The sequence below is a fragment of the Prunus avium genome, chromosome 3, assembly GCF_965620075.1.
Source record: "Prunus avium chromosome 3, drPruAviu1.hap1.1, whole genome shotgun sequence".
Taxonomy (NCBI): domain Eukaryota; kingdom Viridiplantae; phylum Streptophyta; class Magnoliopsida; order Rosales; family Rosaceae; genus Prunus; species Prunus avium.
Window position 1 is genome coordinate 12128799 of NC_142286.1, and position 15132 is coordinate 12143930.

The 15132-nt window shown below is 38.6% G+C and overlaps 1 protein-coding gene and 1 non-coding gene across 2 annotated transcripts; one reads left to right on the forward strand and one right to left on the reverse strand.

The window, feature by feature from the left end:
- Positions 1 to 767: 767 nt before the first annotated feature.
- LOC148295640 (uncharacterized) lies at positions 768 to 3839 on the reverse strand. Its single transcript, XM_088250552.1, has one exon. It carries the CDS (start codon positions 3837 to 3839, stop codon positions 768 to 770), a length of 3072 nt encoding a protein of 1023 aa, XP_088106678.1.
- A 9838-nt stretch (positions 3840 to 13677) lies between these two features.
- LOC148295641 (small nucleolar RNA R71) lies at positions 13678 to 13784 on the forward strand. The gene has a single exon (XR_015834846.1). It is a non-coding gene; the product is annotated as a small nucleolar RNA R71 (small nucleolar RNA).
- Positions 13785 to 15132: the final 1348 nt, after the last annotated feature.

Consider the following 15132-nt stretch of genomic DNA (forward strand, 5'->3'; position numbering starts at 1 on the left):
AACATAGACCTCTTCATTCAAAATACCATTCAAAAAAGCAGTTTTGACATCCATTTGATAAAGTTTGAATTTCAAGTGACAAGCAATGGCAAGAAGTAATCTAACAGATTCTAATCTTGCAACAAGGGCAAACGTTTCATCAAAATCAATGCCTTCCATTTGAGTGTATCCTTGAGCAACCAATCTAGCTTTGTTCCGGACCACATTACCTTGTTCATCAGTTTTATTTTTGAAAATCCACTTAGTGCCTATGACATTTGTGTTAACTGGTCTAGGAACAAGGTACCAAACATCATTTCTCACAAATTGATTTAATTCTTCCTGCATTGCAAGAAACCATTCACCATGATGCAAGGCCTCTTTCACATTTTTAGGCTCTTCCTTTGAGACATAACACACATGGCTAATCTCTTGAGCGAGTTGTTTCCTAGTTCTCACTCCTTGATTAAGAGGACCAATAATGACACTCTCAGGTTGAGTGAGAGGACTATGAACAGCATGAGAGCTGTCAGCCGGGACAGATGGGATGGAACTAGAAGTTGAAGGGGTTGACAGGGCAATCGGGATAGAACTTCCAAAAGTTGACAGGTCAACCACAAGATCCAGACCTGGAGGATCATGCTCAAGAGGAGGAGGAAAAAGACCATCCTCATCTAAAGCCATCTCTGTAGAGGCAGCAAAATCATCAATATTGACATTTATGGATTCAATAATGGTTCTTGTCTTACAATTGTACACTCTATAGGCTCGGCTGGAAGTGGAATACCCTAGAAATATTCCTTATCACACTTAGAATCAAACTTAGCAAGATGCTCTCTATCTCTCAAAATATAACATGTGCTACCAAAGACTCGAAAGTATGACACATTAGGCTTCTTTCCTTTCCAAATCTCATAGGGAGTTTGTTTGGTACCAGACCTCAAAAACACCCTGTTGGAGATGTAACAAGCTGTATTGACAGCTTCAGCCCAAAAATGTTTAGCAAGATTTTTGCTATTTAGCATCACCCTAGCCATCTCAACAAGAACCCTATTTTTTCTCTCCACAACACCATTTTGCTGAGGTGTAATAGGGGCAGAGAACTCATGTTTAATTCCCATTTCTTCACAAAATTTAAGGAACTGAGAATTCTCAAATTCAGTTCCATGATCTGTTCTAATTCTAACAAGTGGCAGATGACTAGTCATTTTCTCTTTTTGCAAAAGATGACAAACAGACTTAAACCTTTGAAAGGTTTCAGATTTCTCACGTAAGAATGAGACCCAAGTGAACCTAGAGAAATCATCAACCATGACCATAATATATTTCTTTCCACCAAGAGACAAGGTTTGGATAGGACCAACAAGGTCCATATGAACAAGTTCAAGACCTACATGTGTTTGAATGTGTTTGACCTTTTTGTGTGACACTCTAACTTGCTTACCCATTTGACATCCTTCACAAACATGCTGATCAGATTTGTCAAGCTTTGGTAAACCACTCACTAACTCTCTCTTGGACAATTTATGCAAGTCTCTAAAATTCACATGTCCAAGTCTTTGATGCCACAAGACACTTGTTTCATTCACAACCTTGTTGCAAACTACTTCTTTTGCATCATTGACACCATCAATGCAATAACAATTATCCCTAGACCTAGACACACTCACAATCTCATTGCCACCCTTTCCAATGATTTTGCAGCCATGCTTGGAGTATCTAACTTCTACTATTCCATCATCACACAGCTGACTTACACTAATGAGATTGGATGTGAGACCCTCAACAAATCTAACATTCTTAAGTTCGGGTAAACCAGGGATACAAACAGTACCTTTCCCCACAACTTGAGACTTGTGACCTCCACCAAAAGTCACAGTGCCTCCATCAAAAGGGCTGAGAGATGAGAAAACACTCCTATCACCAGACATGTGTTTGGAACAGCCACTATCAAAGTACCAAGAATTGATATTTGAAGCAGCAAAAGCATTTAGCACAACAAGGCTTTTATCATGACCTTTTGTAATCCAAGTAGACCTAGGAACAATGGGTGAACTTATTTTAAGGGAAACAAGTTTGGCAATCTTAGTGACTTCATTTAGCAAATGATCAACCTGATCTTGCAAAGATCTGGGATTCCTTTTAGATTTTGAAGACAATTTTCTGGTCTTATCCTTTTTGTACATATGACAGACTGGTCTAATATGACCAATCAACCCGCACCTGTGACAAGTCGGAACAAACTTAGGTTTTTTGACTACCTGCTGAACATCAAGAGATGCAATGGCTGGAGATTTTGACTTGACAAACTTAGTGGTAGAGCTGGAAAACTTAGAATCAAAATTATTAAATCCAAGACCACCTTTGTCCCCATGAAGTTTTCCCATATTCAACATTTTGTCAATTTTTGTGGCACCAATGGTCATAGATATAATCTTACTTTTTGATTCATTCAATTCACCTAGGAGCTGTTTGTTTGAGTTCTGGAACCCAATGTTACTCTCCTTGAGCACATTAACTTGATTTTCAAGATTACTCCTAATTGACACAAGTACAACAATTTCTTTTTCTAGAGACTCAAATTTTTCACTCAACTCCGTTTTGGTTTCTTTTAAGATGAGAAGGTCATGTTGAAGTTCTTGGTTATTGGCCTCAAGTTTAAGACTCTCTTCTTTCAAGGAAAAAGTCTCTTTGAACAAGCAATCATATTTTCTTCCTAATGACTCGTATGACAGGTCATCAGACTCAAAATCAGAATCATCAGACACAGGCTGCACAGAGGCAACGAAGGCAACCTGTTGGTCTTCATTATCAGAGGAAGATGAATCCTCTTGAGACACTTCACTTTCACTCTCACTCCAACTTACTTTCATGGCCTTGTCCTTTCCTTTGGAGTATTTTTTCTGATTGTTTGCACAGTCAGCAGCATAGTGACCAATGCCTCCACATGTGAAGCACTTGACAGATTTTCTAAAGTCTTTAGTGATAGGTTTGACATCCTTGTTCCTCTCATTAGACCGATCAGTTGATGGTCTAAACTGTCTCTCACTACCAGAGCTACCCTCTCTAGCAAACTTTCCCTTATCCTTAAGAATTCTCCTAAATTTTTTGACAAACAAGGCCATTTCATCCTCAAAATCTGAGGATTTTTCACCACCTTTCAGATAAGAAACATGCACTCCTTGAAGTGCAACACTTTTTGATTTTTTAGTGTCATTTTCTTCCATATTCAACTCCATCTCATAGGTTTTTAATTTTCCTACAAGCTTGCCAAGCTTAATTTCATTTAAGTTTTGGACCTCCATGATTGCAGTTTTCTTTGCTCTAAATCTAGATGGTAGAACACGAAGAATTTTCTGAACAACAAGAAGCTCTTGAATAGGTTGACCAAGACTCATGGCTTCATTTGTGATCATTTCTACTCTCCCATAGAACTCAGAAATAGACTCAGTTTCAGACATCCTAAGTTCTTCAAATTGTGCAAGCACCATATGAAGTTTTAGGGTTCTAACTTGGTCATCCCCTTCATGAACCACCCTTAGTTTATCCCAAGCCTTTTTAGCATTTGGGATGTGTTGTATATGTGCAAACTGTGTGCTAGACAAAGCTGTAACTAAGGCATTTCTGGCCTTCTTGTTTGCATATGTAGCAAACACCTCTGCTTCAGTCCATTCAGACCTAGGCTTAGGCACAACTTCACCCTCAATAGTCTTGACCGGAGCAACCCACTCTTTTGTGAGATACATACTTGCATACTCATCAAGAGCATCAAGAAATATCTCAAATTTTTCTCTCCAAGCAGCATAGTTATTTCCGTCAAAATAAGGTGGTGAGTTGCAAGATCCAGCAACTCGATCCATTTCCATAATGAGTACACCTAAACACCAAAACAAATCCTAGGATCTCTCTATTTGTGTTAAGAGCTAAAGCTCTGATACCAATTGAAATTGATACTTAGGTGACGAGGGGTGAATTTAACTAAACAAACAAGACACAACAACTCAACAATCAAGAGAACACACAGAGTATGCCACAGAGTACCTGCAGTCCTAGAAGATTACTAGTGACAACCTAGGCACTCAGAAGGACCCATCAATCTAGGCATCCCCTGTGCTAGCAACAACTATGGTGAAAGTGTGTGAAGTCATCAATATCAAGTAAACAGCAAACAGCAGATATAGATGACTAGTCAACCACCAAGAACAGAAACCCAGATAAATTTACAGATATGCAAAACAGGTTTTGTTTACCCAGAAACCCACCATTGGGAAAAACTGGGAGTCATCAACCGACTAGGCAATCCACTAAGTAGAAAAAGATTCTTACAAAGGAATACAAGCAAGCTCAAGCAAAACCTAGATCTATTTAGGAAGATGAGCTTTACCTCCTTTGTGCAATCTTCTTCTCCAACTTAGCAAAGCTTGAAGCTCAGTTCTTCATGGCAATGGCAGCTCCTTCTTCAGCTCGTTCATCCCATGGCACTAGCTTGCAAGCTCCAACTCAAACCGAAACCAAACTTTGGATTCAAGGGAGAAAGACCAATTTCTTCAAGAAACCATACTCTTGAAGAAATCAGTCACGAATCCGATCTAGATCTATATGAGAGAATTATTTAAATAGCTAGATGCAGATTCATATTTCAAAAGCAGTTTTTCAAAAAGAAATCAATTAGAAAAACTCATAGATGAAATATATGGTTTACTCTTTGAGGAAGAAGAAGAGAAAGATGGCAAGCCAATCTTTCCAAAACTCCCACACAAAAGAGACGGCTTCCAAATGAGGGATTTTCTTGCTTTTACAGACAAAAGAATCCCTTAGGTCAGACTGATGTTGTTAATATTATGTTAACTCGCAATTGTACGGGGCAATTAGTAGTATAGCAAGACAAGTACGAGGTCGTACCCACGAAGACTGAGAAGTTAAAACTAGTTATGTACTTAGATTACCAAATTCAAGAAAGTAGGAGGTTATGTCTAAAACAGAATTTAAAACAAGAGTGGTTGTGATTGTTGAACAAAAGAAGCAAAATGAAATTGCAAACAAAAACAAGTAAACAAATGTAACAAAGTGTGGTTTTAAGAGTTGGAAAACAGATTTTGAGACTAGGGCATTCGAATCACCATAACAATTCAATTCTGGGTTATAAAGATTCAAGTAACAAGTCTAATTCAGATTCAAAGATTGATTCTAGCTAAAGTATGATTAGGCCATGGTGTTTGGTCCTAACCTTGTGTTCCTAATTCCCTAATTTGATCATTTGTTGTCTAACCTAAAATTAAGCATTAGGAACCCATTAAGCATAGAAGAACATTTTAAACAACCAAGTATGTATCTAATCCCTGTTGTCGAATGTCCATACATACTCTTCCTATTCATAGTTCAATTCGAATTAAAGCATGGTGTATACTCTTAATTCAAACCAAGATAGTTAACAAACAAGTTCTAATGGTGATCAATCATTCAAACAAGCATGTTAACTTATAAGCATAATGAATAAGAACATGAATCATGAATCAAACTTGAAACTCCAAACTTATAAACCCAGAATATTCATGTTAGGTTACATCGAAGCCCTAGTTATGGATTTAGCTACTCATAATGGAAAAGAGACTTGAACAGAAATGAGAAAACATAATGAATACAATAAGAGTAGAAAAACCCTTTTTCTGAAGTTCTTGTGGTGTCCAAGGCTTCTCCAAGTGCTTCTCCACTTCTAATGCTTCTCCAAGAGCTTCCCCACTTCTAGAAAGATGTATGAAGGATATGGAGGTGATTTGGGATGAGTTTGAGTGAGTGGTGATGGCTAAGGAAGATGAAATTCGTAGGGAAATGGAAGAGAGGTTTGCTGGAGTTGTTTTGGTGATTGTTGGAGTGTTTGGGATTTTGAGAGTGTTTGAGGATGGTTGGAGTGAATTGTGGGGGTTGTGAATCTCAGGATTTGTTGTGTCTTGAATGTGGAATGGATGTGGTATTTATAGGGAGAGGGGAGTGACAAATCTGAATTCAATATGGCTAATGCATACAACACTTGCATTATAAAAGATGAATTGGTTGATGCACTTCACTAATGCATACAACACTTGCATTATAAAATCTGAATTGGTTGATGCACTTCACCAATAGATCCCACCAGCAGCCCTAGCTCATCTTCATGTCACCATGACCAAGCTTCCAACCAGAAATGATAGCTCATACCTAGCTCACCATGACCAAGCATCCAACCAGCACATGCTGAGGTCAGCATAACCAGCAACTTCAAGGGCTTACAACTTGGGCTTCTCTTAATCAAATTAGGACTTTAAGCACTCGAAATTGAAGTTCGGAATGTCTTCTTTCCAGCCATATGTCATTTGGGCCAATCCAAGGTCGGAGGAGGAAGTTAAGGCCAAAACAAATTGCTAACTCATTTTGCGCGCTGATAAAATCCATCCTGAGCATGGCTCTGTGTTTGCTAGGTAACAGACTCCATATTTATCCAATGGGGCTGCATTTTGGATATGTTATAGTACATACCCATTGGAACAACTTTCATGAAGAATGCTGCCTCATCCGAGCTGTGTAGGTTGCTGAAACAAAGCTTGCAATATGACCTACGGAACTGGACTGGCAGGGGGCTGTAGCCAAAATGAGTTTGTCTTTTAAGCTCTTCTTCCATTCATCCAAATTAGGCCTTAACATGCTTGAATTGCATGAATTATGCTCTCTTGCTCTATTGGCCTACAAAACACACAAAGGGAGGGAAATAACTTAGAATTATAGGAACTAAGCAAAAGAAGTAAGTAAATTGGGCATGTATATGTATGAAATTATGAGCTTAACACACCCCCAAACTTAGATTTTGCTAGTCCTCGAGCAAAACAAAAGAGAAACAAAGATAAAAACAAAACAAGAAGTTAACTAGACCACTTTCGTAGGTAACTCGATTGCATTGAGCGTATGCAACAAGCCTTTAAACCTCTAGGCATCCCTAGTAGGAGGAGTTGTGTCTCCTGAGGGTTTAACAGATACGATACCCACAAACGTTTTTCTAACTCTACAAAACAAAATGGTTAGAAAAACAACTTTGAAATCAACTAATGAAAATGAAAGAAAGTTTTAGTCATACCTCCAACACCATAGAGTTGCCAAGATAGGTCATCAATCAGTGTGTACAAGTGGAAGCTATAGCTCAAAGGCACACAGTTTCAAAGCAAGCACACTCAAACCTTGAATAGAGAACATGCTTCGACTCTAATTCTCACAGATAACACTCAATCACTCAGAACCTATGTTTTAATTCTCTCAAGAAAGCATAAGTGAGTGTATGAAATAGAAGCACAAATTTGGTTAGATCTCATGAAAGGAATTAAATACTAAGAATAGAGATACACACATACTTACCAGCACCCATGAATACATCCTCAAAGATCAGCTAGGTCTTTCACAATGTTGTAATGAAAGGCTAAGGTTTAGGGGAAATGGAAGAATTGGAAGGAAAAACAAATAACTTAAGAACATACCAAGGTTGCATGCTTCATTAATCTGCAAGGCATCATTGATTTAGATTGGCATGGCAGCAAACTTCATGGTATCTCCTGGCATAGACTTTATTTTTCACACTTAGATCAAATCGAAACACTTTCATCTTCGTTGATTTGATCTGCATCTTCATTAACTTCATTGCACAGATTCACATCATCTTTATTTAGGTACATGGCTGCAACTTCCTTGCTTCAAACTTTATCTTGGCACACCTTGGTATATTTCTAAGCTATAGGGTATGGCTACAATAGGTCAAGTATCTCAGATTGAGATACAAAGGTAGGGAAATGATGAGGGTGATAGAAGAAAAGGCTTTAAGTGTTTGGCTTCAAGAGGGTTGATGGAACACACATATAGGTAGGGTGAAAAGAAAGCACATAGAATGGTTATGCACACATAGCCTAGCATCACTTCAATGAGTTCATTCATGAATGAGAGCAAGCACATGATATCTGCAAAAGAGAATCATCCTTAGTATTCAATCAAAATGGAATAATGAGATCAATTAGAGTGAATTGAAGAAAATAAGTATGGATGAGAAATAGAACACTTTAAACCCTCTCAAGAAAGCAATTAGGCTCGATATAGCTCACTAGGGTAGTCTCCACTATTTTCCTTCAAGAATTTGAGCGTGGTACTTTAGCCACCAGAATTCTAAGAGCAAAAGCTTTGTGAAGTGCAAAATTCTGATATGAAAACCTCAAATAGCAGCTCCATAGCATTGATTGTATGACATTCTTTAAAAAAAATAAAAATAAAAAATAAAAAAATAAAAAAAAATAAAAAAAATTGTGACAAGAGAACGAAAATTGAAAACACAAATGGATAAGAAAATTGAAATTGAAAACCTTCCCCCCAGACCTGAATTGAACATTGTCCTCAATGTGAAAGCATACAAAAGATGATTGAGAACAAACAAATGATAAAGGGAAAAGTTTAGAAGAAGGTTTAGGAAAAATAAAAAATAAAAAAAATGAATATATAAGCAACTCATGGATGACCAGTTAAGGGCCTCAGAAAACACAGCCAGGGGATCCGGGAAGGTTGGAGGGGTCACAATGGTCCCGCTTAAAACCCAAACTTCTTAGACACCGAAGGTGTCGCCTAAAGAACTCCTAGACACTGTATTGACGGAAGTGCTCACTGGAGTTACCATAAGTTAGCTCATATGAAAAATCTTTTTAAATTTTTAAATTTTTTTATTTTTTTTAAATTTTTATAAAAAAAAAAACAGAAATTTAAAATAATAACAAGTAAAGAGAAAGGATTGAAATGCTCCCCCTTGATGCGATTAGGTCGATTGCTACCAAGCACCTTCTTCTTGAACACATGGGTTGCCTCCCAAGAAGCGCCTTAGTTACTGTCTTGGCAAGACATTGTGCAATCAGCTAAGTTGATGGTACGAAGGGAAGTTGATCTACCACATGGCCAGTTTGGATGCCAGCTGAAACTCCCTCATAGAATGGCTTTAAACGTTGTCCATTTACTTTGAAAGTCGAGCCATCTTTAGGGTTTTGAATCTCCACAGCTCCATAGGGAGAAACATTGACCACGGTGAATGGGCCTTGCCATCTAGACTTCAATTTTCTTGGAAAGAGACGCAAACGTGAGTTAAACAAAAGAACTGACATACCTTTGGAGAACTCTTTCCGTTGAATGTTTCTGTCATGGTAACTCTTGGTTCGTTCTTTGTAAAGCTTTGCATTCTCATAAGACTCATGTCTAATTTCTTCCAATTCATTCAGCTGAAACTTTCTTGCATGGCCTGCCTTGTCTAGATCAAAATTTAACTTCTTGATGGCCCAAAAAGCATTGTGTTCAAGCTCCATTGGCAGGTGACAAGCTTTCCCAAACACAAGACGATAAGGGCTCATTCCAATGGGAGTCTTATATGCTGTCCTATAAGCCCATAATGCATCATTGAGCTTGGCTGCCCAATCTTTCCTTGTATTGTTCACCACATTCTCCAGGATGTGCTTAATTTCTCTATTGCTTATTTCCACTTGACCAGAAGTTTGCGGATGATATGGTGTAGAGACTCGATGGGTGATGTTGTACTTCTTCATGAGTGCTTCGAATGGCTTGTTACAGAAGTGGCTGCCTCCATCACTAATGACAGCCCTTGGAGTACCAAACCTTGTGAAAATATTATCCTTCAAGAACTTCAGCACCACCTTATAATCATTGGTTTTGGTGGCTATGGCTTCCACCCATTTAGACACATAATCAACAGCAACAAGTATGTAAGTATAACCAAAGGAAGATGGGAATGGTCCCATGAAATCAATACCCCACACATCGAAGAGCTCCACAACAAGTATGTTATTCAATGGCATTTCATTCCTGCGACTTATGTTCCCCATCCTTTGGCACCTATCACACTTAACACAAAAATTAAATGCATCTTTAAATAGAGTGGGCCAAAAGAAACCAGATTGCAGAATTTTAAGTGCTGTTTTCTTAGCTCCAAAGTGACCTCCACAGGCCAATTCGTGGCTATGCCTAAGTATGCTTTCTTGCTCTTCTTCTGGAACACATCTTCTGATGAGTTGATCCGGGCAATGCTTGAATAAGAAAGGTTCATCCCATACATAATGTTTCACCATGGAAAAGAACTTCTTCTTATCCTGAGAAGTTAGATCATTTCTAAGAACACCACAAGCAAGATAATTAACAAAATCAGCATACCATGGCTCTTTGACTTGGGCAGCATATAGTTGTTCATCAGGGAAAGTCTCATTCAAGGGTAGCACAGCTCCTCCTTTTTCTTCAACCACAATTCTGCTCAAATGATCAGCTACCACATTCTCACATCCCTTCTTATCTCGAATCTCCAAATCGAATTCTTGCAGCAAGAGAATCCATCTAATCAAGCGTGGTTTGGCATCCTTCTTAGTGAGCAAGTATCTAAGGGCTGCATGGTCAGAATAAACAATTACTTTAGAACCAACAAGGTAAGAACGAAATTTTTCTAAAGCAAAAACCACAGCAAGCAACTCCTTCTCTGTTGTGGAGTAGTTGATTTGAGCATCATTCAAGGTCCGGCTAGCATAATGAATCACATGGGGCAGCTTGTTCTTCTTTTGACCTAAAACTGCACCAATAGCAAAGTCAGAGGCATCACACATTATTTCAAATGGTAAAGACCAATCCGGAGCTATGATAATAGGGGCTGAAGTTAGCTCCCTCTTCAAGGTAGAAAAAGCTTCCATGCAAGCTTCATTAAACTCAAAAACAGCATCCTTAGCAAGGAGATTACACAATGGCTTTGTAATGCTTGAGAAATTTTTGATGAACCTTCTATAGAATCCAGCATGACCTAGAAAGCTTCTAATTCCTTTAACAGAGGTAGGGGGTGGAAGATTTGAGATGAGGTCGATCTTGGCTTTATCCACTTCGATTCCCTTGCTTGAAATCACATGGCCTAGTACAATGCCTTGTCTCACCATGAAGTGAAACTTCTCCCAATTCAAAATCAGATTTGTTTCCTGGCATCTTTTAAGCACTAGAGACAAGTGGTGAAGACAATTATCAAAAGAGGAACCAAAAACTGAAAAATCATCCATAAATACCTCAATGAATCGTTCCACCATATCTGAAAAGATTGACATCATGCATCTTTGGAAAGTTGCTGGGGCATTGCATAAACCGAATGGCATCCTTCTATAAGCAAACGTACCAAATGGGCATGTGAATGTGGTTTTCTCTTGGTCTTCCGGAGCAATGGGAATTTGATTATAACCTGAAAAACCATCAAGAAAACAATAGTAAGCATGGCCAGATAAACGTTCAAGCATTTGATCAATAAAAGGTAAGGGGAAATGATCTTTTCTAGTGGATGTGTTCAACTTCCTGTAATCAATGCAAACTCTCCAACCAGTGACAGTTCGTGTAGGAACTAGCTCATTCTTCTCATTCTTCACAACGGTGATTCCGGACTTCTTTGGAACAACTTGCACAGGGCTCACCCACTTAGAATCTGAAATTGGGTAGATGATTCCTACATCGAGTAGCTTTAAAACTTCAGCTCTAACCACCTCTTTCATGTTGGGATTTAGCCTCCTTTGGGCATCACGAGATGGTTTGCTGTCTTCTTCCATTAAAATCCGGTGCATGCACATGCTTGGACTAATTCCTTTGATGTCTGCTATGGTCCACCCAATGGCTGTTTTATGCTCTTTTAGAACTTTAATTAAGCTCTCTTCTTCATGTGAGGAGAGACCTGCAGCAATTATAACAGGGAGAGTTTCGTTAGCACCCAAATATGTATATTTAAGATTATTGGGAAGAGGTTTAAGTTCTAGCTTTGGTGGGATGACAATGGATGGCTCCAATTTCGTGGATGATGGTCCAAGAGGCTCGATTGGTGGCCTAAAGGATGGTGGGTATGGCGGAAACACTTCTAAGGCAGCCACCACTTCTTGGAACTCCGGTTCACAAAGATCTTCCTCTTCTTGTGTTAAGACAGCTTCTAGAGCATCATTAGACTTTCTCTGCAAAATTTTGGAAGAAACCTCATGATCCACAACATCAATTGAAAAGCAAGAATCAAGAGAGATAAAAGGTTGAGATAGAGCATTAAGCATTTTAAATTCAACAGTTTCACCCAAAACAGTCATGGAGAGAGTGCTATCTTTCACTTTGATGATTATGTCTGCAGTGGCCATGAATGGCCTGCCTAGGAGAATGGGATCAACACAATCTCCATTTGGATTGTCTTCCATGTCCATCACTACAAAATCAGCAGGGAGAATTAGTGTATTAACTTGAACTAGAATATCTTCTACAATACCTTTTGGATATTTTATAGAATGATCAGCTAGTTCAAGTCGCATTGAAGTCTTCTTCATCCCTTCTAAGCCAAGCTCTTGATAAACTGAATATGGCAAAACATTGATGCTTGCTCCCAAGTCGAACATGGCTCTTCCAACCTTCTTGCCTCCAATGTTAATGGGAATGTCAAAGCTGCCAGGATCATCTAGTTTTGGTGGAAGCTTCCTTTGCAATACAGCACTTACATTCTGGTCGAGCTTTACTCCTTCATTTGGAGCGAAATTGAGCTTGTGAGTTTTCAAGTCCTTGATGAATTTTCCATATGCAGGAATCTGTTCAATAAGATCAAGCAAAGGCAAATTGATATTAACTTTACTCAAAATATCATAAATCTCTTTAAAAGCCTTATCTTGCTTTGCTTTCTTAAGACGGCCTGGAAATGGAATCTGTGGAACATATGGAGCGGGTGGCACGTATCTATCTTCTTGAAGATGTGGTGGCACAAATTTGTCATCCCTTTTATGCAATTGGAATTGATCGGATTTCTGAGAATCTGATTTGGCCTTAGGAGCAGATTGAGAAGTTTTGAGTTGTTCTCCTTCCGTGGCCATGGTCTCCTCCTCTTCATTTTCTACAATCACAACATCATTTGAAAGATTAGAATCATCTTTATTATCAATGATCTTACCTGATCTGAGCACATGAATGGCCTTGGCTTCTGGGTTCTTTGGATTGATCTCAGTTTGGCTTGGCCATTTCCCAGGCACTCTTTGAGTTATTTCAGCAGCTATTTGGCCTAATTGGACTTCCAATTTGGAGATGGCAGCTTGTGTAGTTTGCTGAAAATTGGATTGGTTGATTGCCATCTACTTCACTATATCTTCCAATGATGATGATGATTGTTGTGGCCTTTGGAATGAAGGGGGATTTGCTTGATTCTGGGTATTTCTCCATGAAAAGTTTGGATGATTCCTCCAACCTGGATTATAACTTTGAGAGTATGGATCATTTCTTGGACCTTGGTTGTAGGAATTTACCAACTTAGCTTGCTCTTGCACAAATTCTGGATATCCAGCCCCAAGTGGACAAGCTGTGGTAGCATGGTCATGAGATTCACAAATGCTACACACTTCCTTCGGAGGGCTTCTTGAGTTTAATGCAAGAAGAGCATCTAGCTTTTGTTCCAGTTTTGAAATCTGCACACTAGAAGCATCATTAGAACCACTAATAACACGTTTACCTCTTGTATCCGTATGTTGGGTCTCCATTGCTATCTCCTCAAAGAGTTCGTACGTTTCTTCTGGAGTTTTGGTTTTAAAAGAACCACCTGCAAAATTGGTGACTATATTATGACTAGAAGGGGTTAGTCCTTTATAAAACATACGCATTTGAAGCTTCAATGGAATCCCATGATGAGGACATTGGTTGAGCAACCCATTGAATTTCTCCCATGCTTCACAAAACGATTCATCATCTTGCTGTGCAAATAACAAGATCTTGTCCCTAAGCATGTCGGTCTTTTGCGTGGAGAAGTATTTTTCCAGGAACTTCTTTTGAATGGCAGACCATGTAGTGAGTGAACCAGGCTTCAAAGAATTCAACCAATACTTCGCCTTATCCTTTAAAGTGTATGGAAACACTCTCATTCAAAGTTGATCTTCTGTCACACCTGTCAAGGGAAAAGAACTCACAACATTAAAAATATCCTTTATATGAGTCAATGGATCTTCATTAGGTAAACCATAAAAGGAAGGCAGCATATTAAGATGAGAAGATTTAAGCTCATAATTTCGAGCTACAGTGGGCAGCAAAATGCTTGAAGGAGATGCTGGAATTGTTGGGATATCAAGTTCTCCCATGAACTCAATGGCAGCCATCATTTCTTCTTCTTCTTGGTCTGAACTTGCTTCCGAATTTGAAAGTGAAGAACCGGGAAGTTCAGTGTGGAGAGCAAGACTTGTAAATGTAGCAAGAGCTTGCTCTTTTGCAGTTGACAACTCCCTTTCTAGACGATTCTGAATTTCAGAGGTCACTCGTCTGGGTTGCAATGATGGTCCTGCGTTCAAAGATCTAGAACGTTGGAACGAAGACCTCACTTGTTCAAGTAATGGATTTTTAGACATAAACTACCTGAAACAGAAAATTAGATTAATTAGAAACACTAAAAAGAATAGGGTAACCTTGGGCACATAACCAGGGAAGAACTTTCGTTCAGTCCCCGGCAACGGCGCCAAAATTTGTTGTTAATATTATGTTAACTCGCAATTGTACGGGGCAATTAGTAGTATAGCAAGACAAGTACGAGGTCGTACCCACGAAGACTGAGAAGTTAAAACTAGTTATGTACTTAGATTACCAAATTCAAGAAAGTAGGAGGTTATGTCTAAAACAGAATTTAAAACAAGAGTGGTTGTGATTGTTGAACAAAAGAAGCAAAATGAAATTGCAAACAAAAACAAGTAAACAAATGTAACAAAGTGTGGTTTTAAGAGTTGGAAAACAGATTTTGAGACTAGGGCATTCGAATCACTATAACAATTCAATTCTGGGTTATAAAGATTCAAGTAACAAGTCTAATTCAGATTCAAAGATTGATTCTAGCTAAAGTATGATTAGGCCATGGTGTTTGGTCCTAACCTTGTGTTCCTAATTCCCTAATTTGATCATTTGTTGTCTAACCTAAAATTAAGCATTAGGAACCCATTAAGCATAGAAGAACATTTTAAACAACCAAGTATGTATCTAATCCCTGTTGTCGAATGTCCATACATACTCTTCCTATTCATAGTTCAATTCGAATTAAAGCATGGTGTATACTCTTAATTCAAACCAAGATAGTTAACAAACAAGTTCTAATGG